The 14,164-nt window shown below is 38.6% G+C and overlaps 1 protein-coding gene across 15 annotated transcripts in view; it reads right to left on the reverse strand.

The window, feature by feature from the left end:
- The window catches only part of ABI1 (abl interactor 1), a 77,839-nt gene that overhangs the window by 18,918 nt on the left and 44,757 nt on the right, over window positions 1-14,164 (reverse strand). For all 15 annotated transcript variants that reach the window (XM_056483305.1, XM_056483299.1, XM_056483294.1 and 12 more), the window contains exon 3: window positions 8,996-9,172. In XM_056483305.1, coding sequence (XP_056339280.1) covers window positions 8,996-9,172 — 177 coding nt within the window. The remainder of the gene's footprint in view (window positions 1-8,995; window positions 9,173-14,164) is intronic.

A 14,164-nucleotide genomic window follows, 5' to 3' on the forward strand; every position in this document is an offset into this window, starting at 1 on the left:
CAAGCCAAATTCTTTCATTTTTGGGGGGAGCAAGGGGGTCATGGGAGAGTGGGACAAGAGGACAAGCACTCATATTTTTGAAAGGGTTAATTTTACCAATAAAAAAAAAAAATAAAAATAAAAAAGGCAAGTACAAACACCGAAACCAAAATGATCCCAAGGCTTTTTTTGAGGTTGTTTGGAATTAAACTTTTACTTCCTGAACAAGCCTTCTAAGGCAAAGCACTTCAAACTGTGAGTTTGCATCTTCCTTTCCTCCTCCAGGAAACACAGACTAGTTTAAAGGCATCCACGAACTCAGTAAAAAAAAAGTAATTTAAACATACAATACAGGAAACGTACATTTGAGACTTCTGACAAGGTCTGCAAAACCAATGAAATTCAGCTGGGGTTTACCAATCAAATGAGGTTGGAAGCCACTGTCCTTAAGTTATTCACATTACAAAAACAGGAACTTAAATCCTGTTCTAAAATTCAGACAAAAAAGTTTAGGTCTGGTAAGTAAATTTGGAGGTCAATCCATTTACATTTACTCCCAGCCAGGGCAGAAGTTCATCAGCAGAGGTCACAGGCATTTAAACCACCTCTGTCCCCACATACTTATTTCATGGATAAACATGCAGATTCAGTTCCCAAGACACCAGAGTACTCTCCCAAGCAGTGTATTTTTAAAACAGGCCTTTAGTAATGAAATTTGCTTTCTCTTCTCACAGGAATATGTGACCCTTCCCCTTACTGCACCAGCTGCCAACAGCAAAGGCATAATACAAGGAATTTGTTAAAAGGAGGCCAAAAAACAAAACTCTTGCTTCTGTCCTTCCCCTGCAGACACAGCTAGAAACTTTTCTGAAGGCTTAAAAGGAAGGGTGGCATGGTTTCTTATCCACCATGCTACTACTAAATTTGCCTGCCTCAAAAATACAAAACCACAAAGCTTCCTTTCGTTCCTTCCCTTATGCAGTGTCACTCAGCATTTATGGTGAGTACTTCCACCCCCCTTCTAATCCCTGTTACATTCTGCCTCCACTGCAGTGACAGTGTGAATATCAACATGTAGCAATGATTCAGTTAATCCTCATCTTATTTCAAACCTTTCTACTAAAGGTAAGTGCTAAGTACACTAAACATTTATCTGAAGTCCAACAGCTCTTGACCTTTATTCCTGTCTCTAGGACTACATCAGGTGAGCTTCATACCTTTTGCTACCAATTAAACAATATACAGACAGATACACATTTGCTTGCTCAGAAGAATTAGAAACTGTTGTCATACTGCTTTCTATATGTAAAAAGGTCTGTAGATGTCCTCTCTGTTGTTGTCAATAGAAATAAAGTCATACAGGCAGGAAAACAGAAGGCCAGAATACATAAGGAACTGGGATTCACGTGGGAGAGCAACTCCTGATCCAAAAGACCTAAGTAAGGGGGGAAAGCAAATGAACCAAAGCCAGATGAACCATATGGCTATTTAATCATGGTTAACAAGCTAATTAATTAGGAGGAGACTTTTTTTTTTTTTTTTTTTTTTAAATCAACTGAGCTTATGAGGTCAACATTGCTGAATATCTTGGTCTGGAAACCAAATGTGATGCCTTCTAAGCAATTAAAATACCTGCTTGGAATCCAAAACAGTTTATGCAGCAGGGTCTAGACCCAGTGAGATTTGAAGAATGTGAAAAAAGGCAGCAGAAAACCAAAAGGAGTGGCATGTATGTGCTTAATGTACGTGCAAGCATCTCTCTACACATGCCTCTAGGCCAGCCAGCCTGTTGGCAGAACACGACCATCACCAAGTGCCTGATCAGTACCAGGAAGGTCAGAGCCAGGAAGGAGGGAAATGCAGGGCATGAGGAGAAGTGGCAGCATGCATACAGTTCACAGCTTGAAGAGGGAAGAGACTGTTCTGAGAGGGTGTAAAATAAGAGACAGAAGGTGCAAAAGGAGAAAAGCTTAGTAAAATGAAGAGCATCATTGAGAACTCCTGCAGAAGCTGTGAAGAGCATGATTCCCTTTTCCTCCTGCTACCTGTATTACTGCACACACAAGAGACTGTTCTCAACCCAATACCAGCATCCTGACACACATCAGAACAAAAACAGTCTGTAGGCTTGCTGGGGATGCTTGTGATGCTGAGGGTGAGAACTAGACAGACCAGGACGTTCCCAGAAAGGAAACAGGGTAGGCAAATTAGTTGGGGTTTCTTGCAATGATACAGCAGATCATGTGTTAAAGCAGCAAGCAGAATAATCTTGCCTTTCCAGGGAAAAACCCAACAAGCATGTTGCTGTCCTGGGTAAAGCTTTAAGGGCTGTCACAAAAACAAGAGAAAGAAACCATAATCTCAAGTTCAAGAAATAAGAGTCAATGCTGCTGCATTTCCGAAATGTCACAGCTAGGGCAGTGACACATCCACAGGGTTTAGACAGCATGGGAGAGCAGGTCAGCCTAGGACTGAGAGCCAGCAGTGGGCTGGAAAGAAGCAAAGCAATTTAGGCAACGGGCAGAACAGGTGTTTGAAACAGCCATGCAAGGCATTTATCCAAGCAAAAACTGAGGCTGCTCCTGTAACTCATTCCAGGAATTCAGAGCACCTGGACTTTAGAACTTAAGCTGTGGGTTTGGAAGGACAAGCAATGACTGCTAGTACCAAGAGACTTATTTGCTTAAGGCAACTCTCTTGGCAATTCCAGCATACTCAGTTCTGGTAGTCTGAAGAGTACAGAAACACTGCTCCCAAAGGCAGTACTGCAGGTCCCTGTAACTGAGGTCAAAGGGACAAGGACAAGAATGGCCTGAAAGGAAAGGATGTGAGGAAATCAGAAGTACCCACAGCAGTCAAAGGATGTTGAGACATTGAGGGACTCCACTGGCTGGCCTCAGGAGGCAGCCATCTAACTGTTTTTAATCGTTTTCATGCCAAGTACCAAGTCATGGGGGAACATTAGTCATGATTCAGGGAACTATAAAGCTATCCTTTGAGCTATAAACTGTGCTTGGAGAACTAGGGATAGGGATGGCTGCAAATAACTCATTTATGTGAGCAAATTTATCTGTAAGTACACAAAAGACCACCTGCACACAGAAGCAAAATCCTTATCATGTTGATATTCAGCAACTTTCTCCTGCACATTTCAGCTATGAACTCTCCAATTTCAGAGTGCAGGAAGTTCAAATCTCTATGCAGGTTGTATTTCCCCTGCTGTATTCACTCATTATTTCTCCAACTCCTGAATTTAAAGAGCCAATTTCAGTCTATATCCTGCCATACCTAGGATGACTGAAAGAGGTCATTAAAGACCACCCAATATAAACGCTCATCAATGGAAACAAGGGCTTAAAAAGTGTGCCAGTCTTATCTCCATTAACAGTAAGTACCTGGCAAACTTGGAATCTTCATACATAGGGTCTCTAAAGGCAGTAGCCTGAGATCTGTTATCTTTGACTAACAATCACAGTTGCCAGCCACAACAGAAAAAATCCCCACATGGTCACTCTTGACTCTTTAGTCAATCTCCCTTTTACCTAAAAAGGTACTTCCTTTATTAGTCATGGGAGAATGCCCCTATGAAAAGGTAGCTGGCCATAAGACCTTTTGAAATGCTATTATTTATTTGTGTGCAGCTAGGCAATTTTGCACAAGATTGCCTTCTGTCTCATCGGTGAGGCAGTTCTGAAATACCACATGGTGACACAGTCAGAGAAAGAAAAACAGAGGCTGGAAGGGTGCTTGTATGTGAAAGTAGGGATTGCCTAAGGAAATGATAAAGCACCAAACCTAGAACATGGTTTCCAGAGAAATCAAGATAAGAGTTTGGTAGAATATGTATTCAAAGATGTTGTTCAACAGGCAGACTGTATGTGGGGGTCAGACACTGGAGTAAAAAAAAATAAACTCTGCCACACTAGTTTTGTGCAGTTTTAAATAAATAATTCCTGTGTCTTAATTTTCTCAGAATGGGTCAGAAGCTTTTATTTGTTCTTCATTTCCTTATAGTCTATAGTAAAGCAGACTATTTTGAGGAAATGTAGGTTTCAAATGAGCATTTCTTTAGAAATTGAACATATGTAGGTAAGTCTCTCTTCAGGGAAATTTCACCTCTCCTACTAATATTGGCAATCTAGTCATTAGTCTTCTGCTAGCAGCAACCAGGTGTAGTTTGTCAGTATTGCTTCTCTCCTTTATTTATTTTTTTTTTAACTTTCCAATTAAAAGGCACTAGCATACAAAAACCTGTTGTGGATGATAGGCAAACTTACCATTGTTCTCTCAGCACTCACTAGTCTTGCTCAGACAAAGACACCTAGATTCCTGCTTTTAAATATTTCAAGATTTTCAGTTGAGCTGGTGACTTTGAATCTAACTACAATAAAGTAAGGCTAGCATTAAAAAAAAAATTAGAAAATAAAGAGACCTCTCCAAGTTTTGTGCTTCCTTTGCAAGCTGAAAGGCTTGGAACCTATATTATATCAGATGACACTAGGCACACTTCTGACTTTCCAGTATCATGTGCCCTATGGAAAGCACACAGTATTAACACTCACAACAGAGTCATTAGAGTTGGCAAGAGGAAGTTCCTTTTTTCCCCCCAGAGAAGCATTCTTTACCCTACAGCAATATTTACTGTTTGGCCATGACCCCAGAGGGATGATGTGACATTAATGAAATTGGCAACATGACATCCTTTGAAGCGTGAATGTCTGACAGAGGCTGGTGAGGGGACAAAGGCAGCAGCAGCTCCAGTTCAGGTTCCCTATCTCACTTGGGTTTTATTAGGGTGGATTATTTAAAATTTAATATTCCAGCCACTATATATAAACAGTCTCATCCTAAAGGCTAAGTAAGCTCGATTAAGTAGCCCTTCACCCTCACATCAGCATCTCATCTGCATTTTCATTTTGCACTGACACAGATATGAGCATAAGGACTGCAGACAAGTAGGGCATGCTGAGAAGCACAAGGGCAAGAGCAAGACTCCCTTCTCTAAGCTTAATGTTTGTCAAGTTCTGGCTCAATCCCTACTTCAAGGGAGTACTTCCAACTTCCATTTGCTTGAGAAAGATTTCTGAATTCTTAACTCCTGTTTAACTTTCTGGGCTCAAAAGCTTCTTACAGCTTTCATGCACTGAAATGGAAATTTATTTATGGTGACAAAATTACAATTTTTTTCCTTAAAGTAAAATTGAAAAGTGATCAATCTTCACATACAACTCAAGTTTGGTTTTGAAAAACTATTAGTTCCATAAAATAAACTTGATCCAATTACAGGTATTAGGCATTTAAATTAGGCATGTATTCATTTTATCTGCCTTTAACCATAAGGCATCATCACTTCAATTTCCTATTTAGCTGCCATTTTATAAATTGCTGCAATTCCACTTGCCTTCTATTCAAAAAGAAGATTATAATAAATTCAAAGGCCAATTTGAATGTGGCTTTTAAGGACAAATTTAAGGTTTTTAAGGCAGCCTCCAAGCTTCCTCCTTCTCCCCACTCTTAAACTAAGGATTTTCTGTATAAGTAATTGTGTTTGACCTATTTATTTGCTGGCACAGTATTTTTTTCTTTCCTTTCAGAAAAAAAAAAAAAAAAAAAAAAAAAAAAAAAAAAAAAAAAAAAAGAAAAAAAAAAAAAAGAGGAGGAAGGAAACGTTTAAGTAGCCTCTGCCTAATAATTTTAAACCAAGCTCTACACAGGAAGGTAGATAACGACACTTACTCTTGTTTACAAAGAATTACTTTAGCTACATTCCCCTATGCCCAGAGGGTGACAGCTGAGCAACCACTTAACAGACAAGCAAAAATGCTTCCCTGTGTGCTTCTTGGAGCCATCAACACATATTTGGATTGCAAAGGAAAGCCTCCTTGATAGCAAACCCACTTAGAAAGCTCTCCTGATTTGGACTGATGCTAGCCACAGCTTCACAGGGACATATATTAAAAAAAACTTTTGGAGACATTGTCTGCATCTGTCCCTGCAAAGGGAAGGGACAGGGAGTACAGCAGCTAGGGCATTTTGGGGCTGCAGTGGAGGTTTCAGGCTGAAGGAGAAAAGCACCTCTGAGACCATAGAATGCTCTACAAAACCTTTTAAACCATGTTGGAGAAGGAAACAGCACTGCCTTCCAAGGAAGTGTCTCCCATCAGAGGAAACCTGCTATAGAGAGCAGCTGCTTACCCATCACTGCCACCTCCACCCTCACCTGCCCCCACAGAAATTGCTGCATGCGTGAGACAGAGGGAGGCATGCAGAGCCCTTCTCCATGCCCCAAGCACATGCATCTGCTTTTGCATCCTTTCTACACAGCCACGACAAGCAGAGACAAACCCAAAATGAACTGTGAGTATACACACAGGAGCTGGTTTTGCATTTGATCAGAGAAAAGACGTATTGCGAAGACAGCATTCACCCTGAGGACTGCACACTTCCCTAATTTCATTATTTAGCTCTGTGAGACATTTTTATCTACACTTTCCATATGAAATAATTCAGGATCACCCCATAAAATATATTGCCTATTTAAACAATGTTTTTCCTAGGATCAGTACTCAAATACACAAAAGCAGAAACAGGGTACAATCCAGCCTGCATCCTTGATTTATTCTCCTTGTATTTTTCCTTTGTTTTTTCATCAAATCCTACACCAGAACAGAGTCCCACTAACAGCAATAAATTGTCGTCTACAGATTTCAAAGTGTTGTATAATTTTTATTTAATACTTACATGTCAAAATATGTGTTGTGCTTATTTTACTGACAGTTACTACAGCAGAAACATCCAAGGATCAGTAAGTTAGTCAAACTGAAAACTGCTCTAAGCAGACCTCAAACTTCCTTTGCTCTAGAAAAACATGTTTTCTAAGGCCTTATTGGACATGTTGCTGTCCAACTTGGGGTGAAATCTTTGCTGAAAGACTTAACAGAGTCTGAAGCATCTTTTAAGAGCACTCTGGACAAGACAAGGTTTGTAATTCAGTTTATTGTATGCTCTCCCCAAACTGTAGGTTCAAGAGGCAACTCAGATTCTCAGCACCATCTTTCATTAGTGCTGATTTAAAGAGTACTTGATCCAGCTTAAGCTGTTTTGGTTTGATTTTCTTGTAACGCCACTACCAACATCTAAGTGACTAAGTAATCTACTTCTTTTAGAGTCTTGATGTCACACTCTTGGAACCCAAGTAATAAGGAGGCTAAAACATTTAATTGTGTCACTAACTCAGCACACTCTTTTCAACAGTGTCTCAAATGCATGGCAGCCACCTTGAACTACATATCTGAGGTCTGGCTGGCGGTTTATTTCATTTGTGTAACAAGTCTACATAGAAAATATCAAGTGTTTCATGCTTTTCACAGTGGTACAACACTTAGGCAAGACGCTTAAAGAAACAATATCAAGATATAATTTGCAGCTGTCTTGTATTTGAGCAGCAATCTGGTTATTACTAGAGGGTTTTTTACTTCTGAAAAGACCAAGCTTTTAGTATAGAATAAATCACTAACATTCAAAAACACCCTGTACCAAAACCTAGCAACCCACTAAAAAAAACAAGAGGGTCACGTGAATAAAGACACCAGCCTTTTGCTTCCAAAAACAAATACTGATTTCAGAAAATGCAACAGCTAACCCTTAATAACCTCAGCCTTCATGGATCAAGCAATCTGTTTTGAGTCTGTACAATGCAAGTAGCTCAGCAAAGCATCAATTTCAGATACTAACAGTAATTATTTGACTTTTAACGCCTTCTACAGCACTTGATCCCTGGAGCACTTAAATGCAGAAACCAATAACCTGACACTGAATTTCTGTACTCTCTATGCATAGAGCATTCTCCTCAAATGGAGGCTATACTGAAAAATCATCAGTTTCTCTGACTCCAGTGTTTCTATTTTATAGCAACTCAGAACACATCTGTAAGGCTTTTACACAAGACTGTTATCCATCAAGACTGGCTTAATTTATTACTGTAAAACAATCGTAAGAGTTACAGATTTAATAGAGGTTCACCTATAAACAATACAAAAAGAATCAGGTAGTCCAAAGTCACTACATTAATTCATAGTCTACAGCTGCCATGGTATAGAACTGCTTCCCAGGTTGTGCTGGAATTAGACTCCTGTGGACATTTGGAGGGCTACTAGGAAGCAGGAGGTACACCCTGGTACTCCATTGTGCCAAGTCATTCCAATAGATCTGGTCTCGAGCTCAGTGATTCAAAGGGCACATGATGGGCTGATACAGCTGCACAACTGACTGACCAGAGCACATCAAGCTTTAGAGGATACACAGGTTTTGAATAAATGCCATCCAAGAAAAGATTGTTGCAAACTGAATATACCTTGAACACCTGGTCTAGAGGGATACAAAGGTATTTTTTATAAAAATGACCAGGGAACAAATGATGTTATATTAATTCACTCTAACGACAACCGTTTCAAGAGAGGTAGACATTAAGGTTTTTATTTAAGTATTTTATTATTAAGGTTTTTATTTAGAGAAAAGGAAAGTTAGGCTGTCCAATGGGAGTAGGGTATCAAATGCCACTGAGATTCAAATGAAAACTAACTGACCCTCTTTCTTCTGTTCACTCACCAAAAAATTCCACCCCCACTAGCAAACTTCCCCATAGGAGATGACTTCTTTTATTTCTTCAGTTATTGAGAAAAACTGAGTGACAACTTAATGTAGAGGAGGAAGTAGTGACAATTTTAAAAGTCAGTCATGGTTTTTTTGATAAGTCATTAGCCCAAGATCATGAACCATTATTTCTAGACACTGTAACTATCACTGACAGTCACAAGGTTATGGAAAGCATTGCTCAAAAACCCTCACTGTAAAACAATCTATTTTGTTACTGAAATGTTTGTATGTGGGAGCACATCACACCCATAATCCTTCCTATCATCAAGGAACTAAACATTTTAGTATCAGTAACATTCTGCCCCGACCCTGTCTCCTGCTCTGTGCTACTTGGAGTCCTCAAGGGTCCAGGAGGTCTTACCTTTACGCCATGGCCAACATCATCCAGCACCGTGTAGTCTATAGGTTTTCGAATATACCTTACAGGACGTTCCATGTTCGCTGGTGCTATAATTTTGTGAGTTCTTGATGTGTTCTTATTGGTCGTCAAAATGCCTATCTCTCTGCGAGCGACCTTTTCTTTATGGATGTCCACAGTCTAGATTAAAAACAAGAAAGTATGGGTTTCTTTAAGCATTTGCTGTTTTCTTTACAGAGCTAGCTACATGTTTAGGTTTCACTCTTAGACAAAGAGTCTGAACTGAGTTAATGCTGCTGGAAGGATGCCAGTTTATTGACGAAATGAGCTTAATCTACATGAACGTTGCTAGAAAATTACACCTTAATGAAATAACCAATATTAATAATAAAATTACAATTATACGTTACTGCTTCGACACTCTAAAGACACTATGCAGATACAGTCCTCCCAGATTAACCCTCAGCATTCTTATGACTGACACTGGTAATAAATTACTCCAACTCCACAGCTGGGAAACCAGGACAGACAAGCTAAGCAATTTGCTCAGAGCCCCAGAGGGGGACTAAGCTTGGGAAGTCTGTATGGTAATTTCTTTCAGCAAAGCCATCAGTGCATATCAGAGTAAGAGTCTGCACAGGGAGGGACTAATTTCAGCACTGGGGCTAGTTTCAGTCACACTGTTCATAGCAGCTTTACTGAAAGAATAAAACAAAGCTTTAAAGATGCAAGTAAAGGAATATAAAATAAAATATTCAGGGGAAAAAAAAAAAAAAGGAGACAAAGATCAGTCCAGCACCCTATGAAAAATCAAACTAAGCTTCACATAACAGATACATTCTTCTACACAGAATATAATCACAGCTTAAACCCTAGCTGAAGAACAAGTACAAATCAAGCAATGGTCACCATAAGAAGTCCCATTTCTAGGAAGCCTATTTCAAGATTCAGGGATTGAATGTACTGTACAAGTAGAACCTCAGGATCTCATTGAAGGAGATGGCATCTGACAAAAAAAACGCCTCTTTGAGCAAAACCTATCAAGCTTTGACTTTATCCACTGAGGAAAGTTTATCTTCGTTTATAATCATCAAATCCTCCTAGAAAGCTATAATACAAAAAAACAGTGAAAGTTGAAAAAGAAAAATCCTTGTCATCCTAAATCCTGCCTCATTTAGGTGCATCTCTAGAAATGGTTTAATCTAAAATGAATGTTGTGATGTGCAAGGTTTTGTTTAGTGAAGCAAAGTCAAAGATGAAACAGAAATAAACATTTCTAGGAAAGCCAGCATCCAGCAGTCACTGTGAAATGTCTTCAGCTGAACTGTTCTTTTCATTAACTGGTACACATGCTCAAATGATTTTAAATTCTCCTGACTACAAAAAGACAAACCCTTCCTTACGAGTTTTGATAGACAGCATTGCAGATTACAAGAAGGAATACGTGTAGAGAAGCACCAAAAAGCAGTAATACCAAGCAAGCTTGCTTTCACAGCTTAAAGCTAAATAACAGACTGCTTGGAACACTGCAAAAGGTTCTTTTACTTTGGAAGCACACAGAATCTTAATAGAAATAAGAGTTGTAATTTTCCAGAGCAATGCAAGACATTAACTATGCATATCTGCATTAGCATATTTGGAATAAATTAATTAAATATCCCAGTAAAACTTTGGAACAAGCTTTACTGTTCTAAATGCGCAAGGTCTGAAAAATTCCCAAGTCAGGAACTAAAAAAATGCCTTTCCAAATGAGGCAATCCTATACATCAAGTATTTACCTACATTAGCATCAAATATCACCCACTGCACCCAGATTTTCTCTGGCAGCTGATTCCACAGATGATAGAATGAAGACTAAAGAATGACATTAGTCTAATTTTTTCAAATGCAGCTATTATTTGTTCTTTTCCTTTTAGAGACTGAAACATACATATTAGTTCTGCCTTTTCATTTTCTTTATCTTGCTGAAAGAATTATATGAGTGCTGTGCTACATGTTCATCTCCCTTCCAATTTTTCTGCATAACCTGACCCTTTCTGTTCAATGATAACAGCAGGTCTCACACTATCTTACAAAACTCTTTAATAATAAGCAACTCTTCATATTTTGTATTACATGAGCACTGCAAAGGAGAGAAAAAGAACCAATTCTAAAGTCCCCTGAATAATATAGCAATTTAGGAGGTTGAGAACATCAATTTTAAAAACATACAATGATGTTTCAAAATAGAGTTCTTTAAAATACATATATGTCCCTTGAAATAAATCCATACTTCATCCTCACAAACCAAGTCTATTATTATTAATAAATTAATTTTTTGTTGAGTGGATGGGCAAAGATGCATCTTTATACTACGAGTTCTCTTAATATTGATTGCAAAAGGAAAAAAAGAACAAAACTCTTCTGAGTACAAAAAGATGTATCTTTTCCTAGCAGGTAGTGAAACTATTTTTCTCCCTGCAATGGACAATGAAAATTCTGTAAGTTATTGGAACAGAGAATAAGAAATTCCAGGAACAGATGCTGTACCATATATGCTTTGGAAACTGACTTAAGTAATTTTGCAACAAATTGTTCTAATGAAAATACCTCTTAGAGCAGGAAAAGACTATATATTTATTTTATCAGACAGCTTATCCAAAATTAAGTACTGAGTAGTGATTCGTAAATTCCTAGCATGAATTTTAGTGAGGCAAACAAAACAAAAAGAAGAGTATCTGTGCCAAAGTGCAGGGCCATCAACAGGGCACATATGTAAATACTGAAAGGCATTCAGACATGCCAGTGCAAGAGAATAATTTGCTGTTCAAAGCAAATGAGACTTCAACTCCTACCACATCTGGTGCACCGGAAAAGCAAGGCAGGGTTTCACCCCTATGCAAAGCAAAGGCTCACAGCACATGCTCTGCCCACAGCAATAGGCTGCCAGTCACAGCTAGCAGACAGCAGCTTACTTCAAAGAATTACAAGGTTTTTTTTGATCTGCATATTATCAAGTCTTATGTGAATATTCTGCAAAACAAAGCACACAACAATTGGTTATTCTTGTATTTTCATTTATATCTATTTGCTTGATGCTCATGTGGAAGTTTATTGTTTAGTCATTGGCAATGTTTTTCACTTTTAAAAGAGGAAAAACTCAACATACAAGCAATTTTTAGTAGGACAGCAAAGCTTTCCAGCCAGTCAACAGTTAATTTCCAAGAAAGATGAGCCACATATACCAGGTAACAGCCAAAACAGATAATTCTCAAAGCTCTGATCAAACCTGACATAGTATATTTCTTCTGATACGGTAACAAGACAGCTAAACAATAGTTAGTTTGTGATTTCATGAACAGAACCTACTTTTAGATACCAAAGATGGAGAGAATCAAAGTATGGCTAGCTGGCATGGATTAGCACAGGTTAACAAGAACTTGAAAGCAGTCAGATCAGCTTCAGGTATCTTAGGCCTATGCTGAAACAAATACATAGCACAATCTAACATTCAGGGAAAAGGACAGGGATTTTCACTCCTAGACAACATAACCCAGTGAGACAAAGCCCAGCTTTATATTGATCTGGAGAAGAGGGGAAAAAAAACAGTCCTTCCAGGAGCACAATGTGTTTCCTTTGGGAAGCAAATTTAAATGAACTTTTCAAACAAACCCCTTCGCCATTACAACTGAGTGCCACTGACTGTTCTAGCTAATCCAGAAGCTTGGATGTTGAAGGAACTGTTAATTATTAGCTGCCTCCACCATTTGTCTTCTTCAAATCATAAAAAATAATATAAAACAAACAGTTGAACAACAGGATGTAGAGTTAAAATTTAACTATTTGCTTCCTTAGAAGTAGCCTCAAGGCCTAGTGAAGCACAGCAATGATACAGCAAATAGTTTTTCTTTTATTATCCTGTGCCACAGATACCACTCTACCCAAATACTAGAGTGTGCTAGCCCAGAATAAACAATTTACAATACATAGAGACTGAAGTATCTCTGGCCAAGCTAATATAAGGGTATCTAAACATTCTAATAAAGATCACACATATGAGAGTATCAAAAGAGGAAAATGAGAAAATTCAAACTTCAACAATCCTTTTACTCCTTAACCACTTCAACACAAATTTACAAGCCAGATACTTGCACAGCCACCATTTCTCTCCCTAAATGCATACAGAGCTGGGAAACAGCAGAGAATAAAAGAAAAAGAGTAACCTCTACCAAATCAATTCCACTAACCAGGCACCATCAACTTCAGGCTGTCCTGAAGGACAGGACAACTCATTACACCAATACCAAAAATTTACACCAAGCAAATACCCTTTAGATTTGTGTTAAATTAACTGATACTGCAGAACTGCTGTTCAGGAAAACTCCACTTCTGGTTTCCTCCTCTGCTCCTCCCAGTTCAGGAATGAAGCAGTAACAGCACACACACTCACCTGACAGAAGGGACAGGAAAAGCACTCTGTGGTGCTCCACAGCTCTTTCCAGCAACCTGGAAAAAGCTGCCAGGCTTTTGGGAAGAGCAAAGACTAGGGGAGAAAACAGTTTCCCAGTCCTCAAAAGTCAAAGTGGCAGCTTTCAGGTAAAACTTCCCAAAAGACAGACTAAGATACAGGGTAGAATGCTACAAGTTAAAGAATTAAAAAATCAACACACAAATCAAACAAATCAAAAAACCCCACTCATCAAACCACCCCCTCCCAAAAAAATCCCCCAAAACTCAAACCACTACATAACTTTAAGGAAGAACAAAAAGTCTCTTCAAGGACATCTCCTTGATCTTAAAAAAAAACAAAAACAAAAACAAAAAACAAAAAACAAAAAACAAAAACAAAAAAAACCCCTAACATGCAAGACCAAAAAAATCCTAAGATTTTACCATCACTGTTAAAGACAGCTTTTCAAGCCATTTCATGAAATGCTTTTAAGAACTTTCACATCATACAAAAAAAGCCCTGTGTCACAGAGCTGCAAGCCAGTAACTTTTCAAACTCACTCAGAGAAGAAGGAATGTAGGATCACAATCCACAGGCTTCCTTAAGATGCCAATTTTTCTAAAGCAAGGAGACAAGGAAGACCAAGCAGCTTGTTACTGGCAATAGTTTTCTGTAATTTTGGCATTGTTTCTCTTTTTTGCTTTTTCAGTTTGTGGTTAAATATAGGGTTGGGTCTCTTACTA

This window comes from Oenanthe melanoleuca, chromosome 2 (assembly GCF_029582105.1).
Source record: "Oenanthe melanoleuca isolate GR-GAL-2019-014 chromosome 2, OMel1.0, whole genome shotgun sequence".
Lineage (NCBI taxonomy): Eukaryota > Metazoa > Chordata > Aves > Passeriformes > Muscicapidae > Oenanthe > Oenanthe melanoleuca.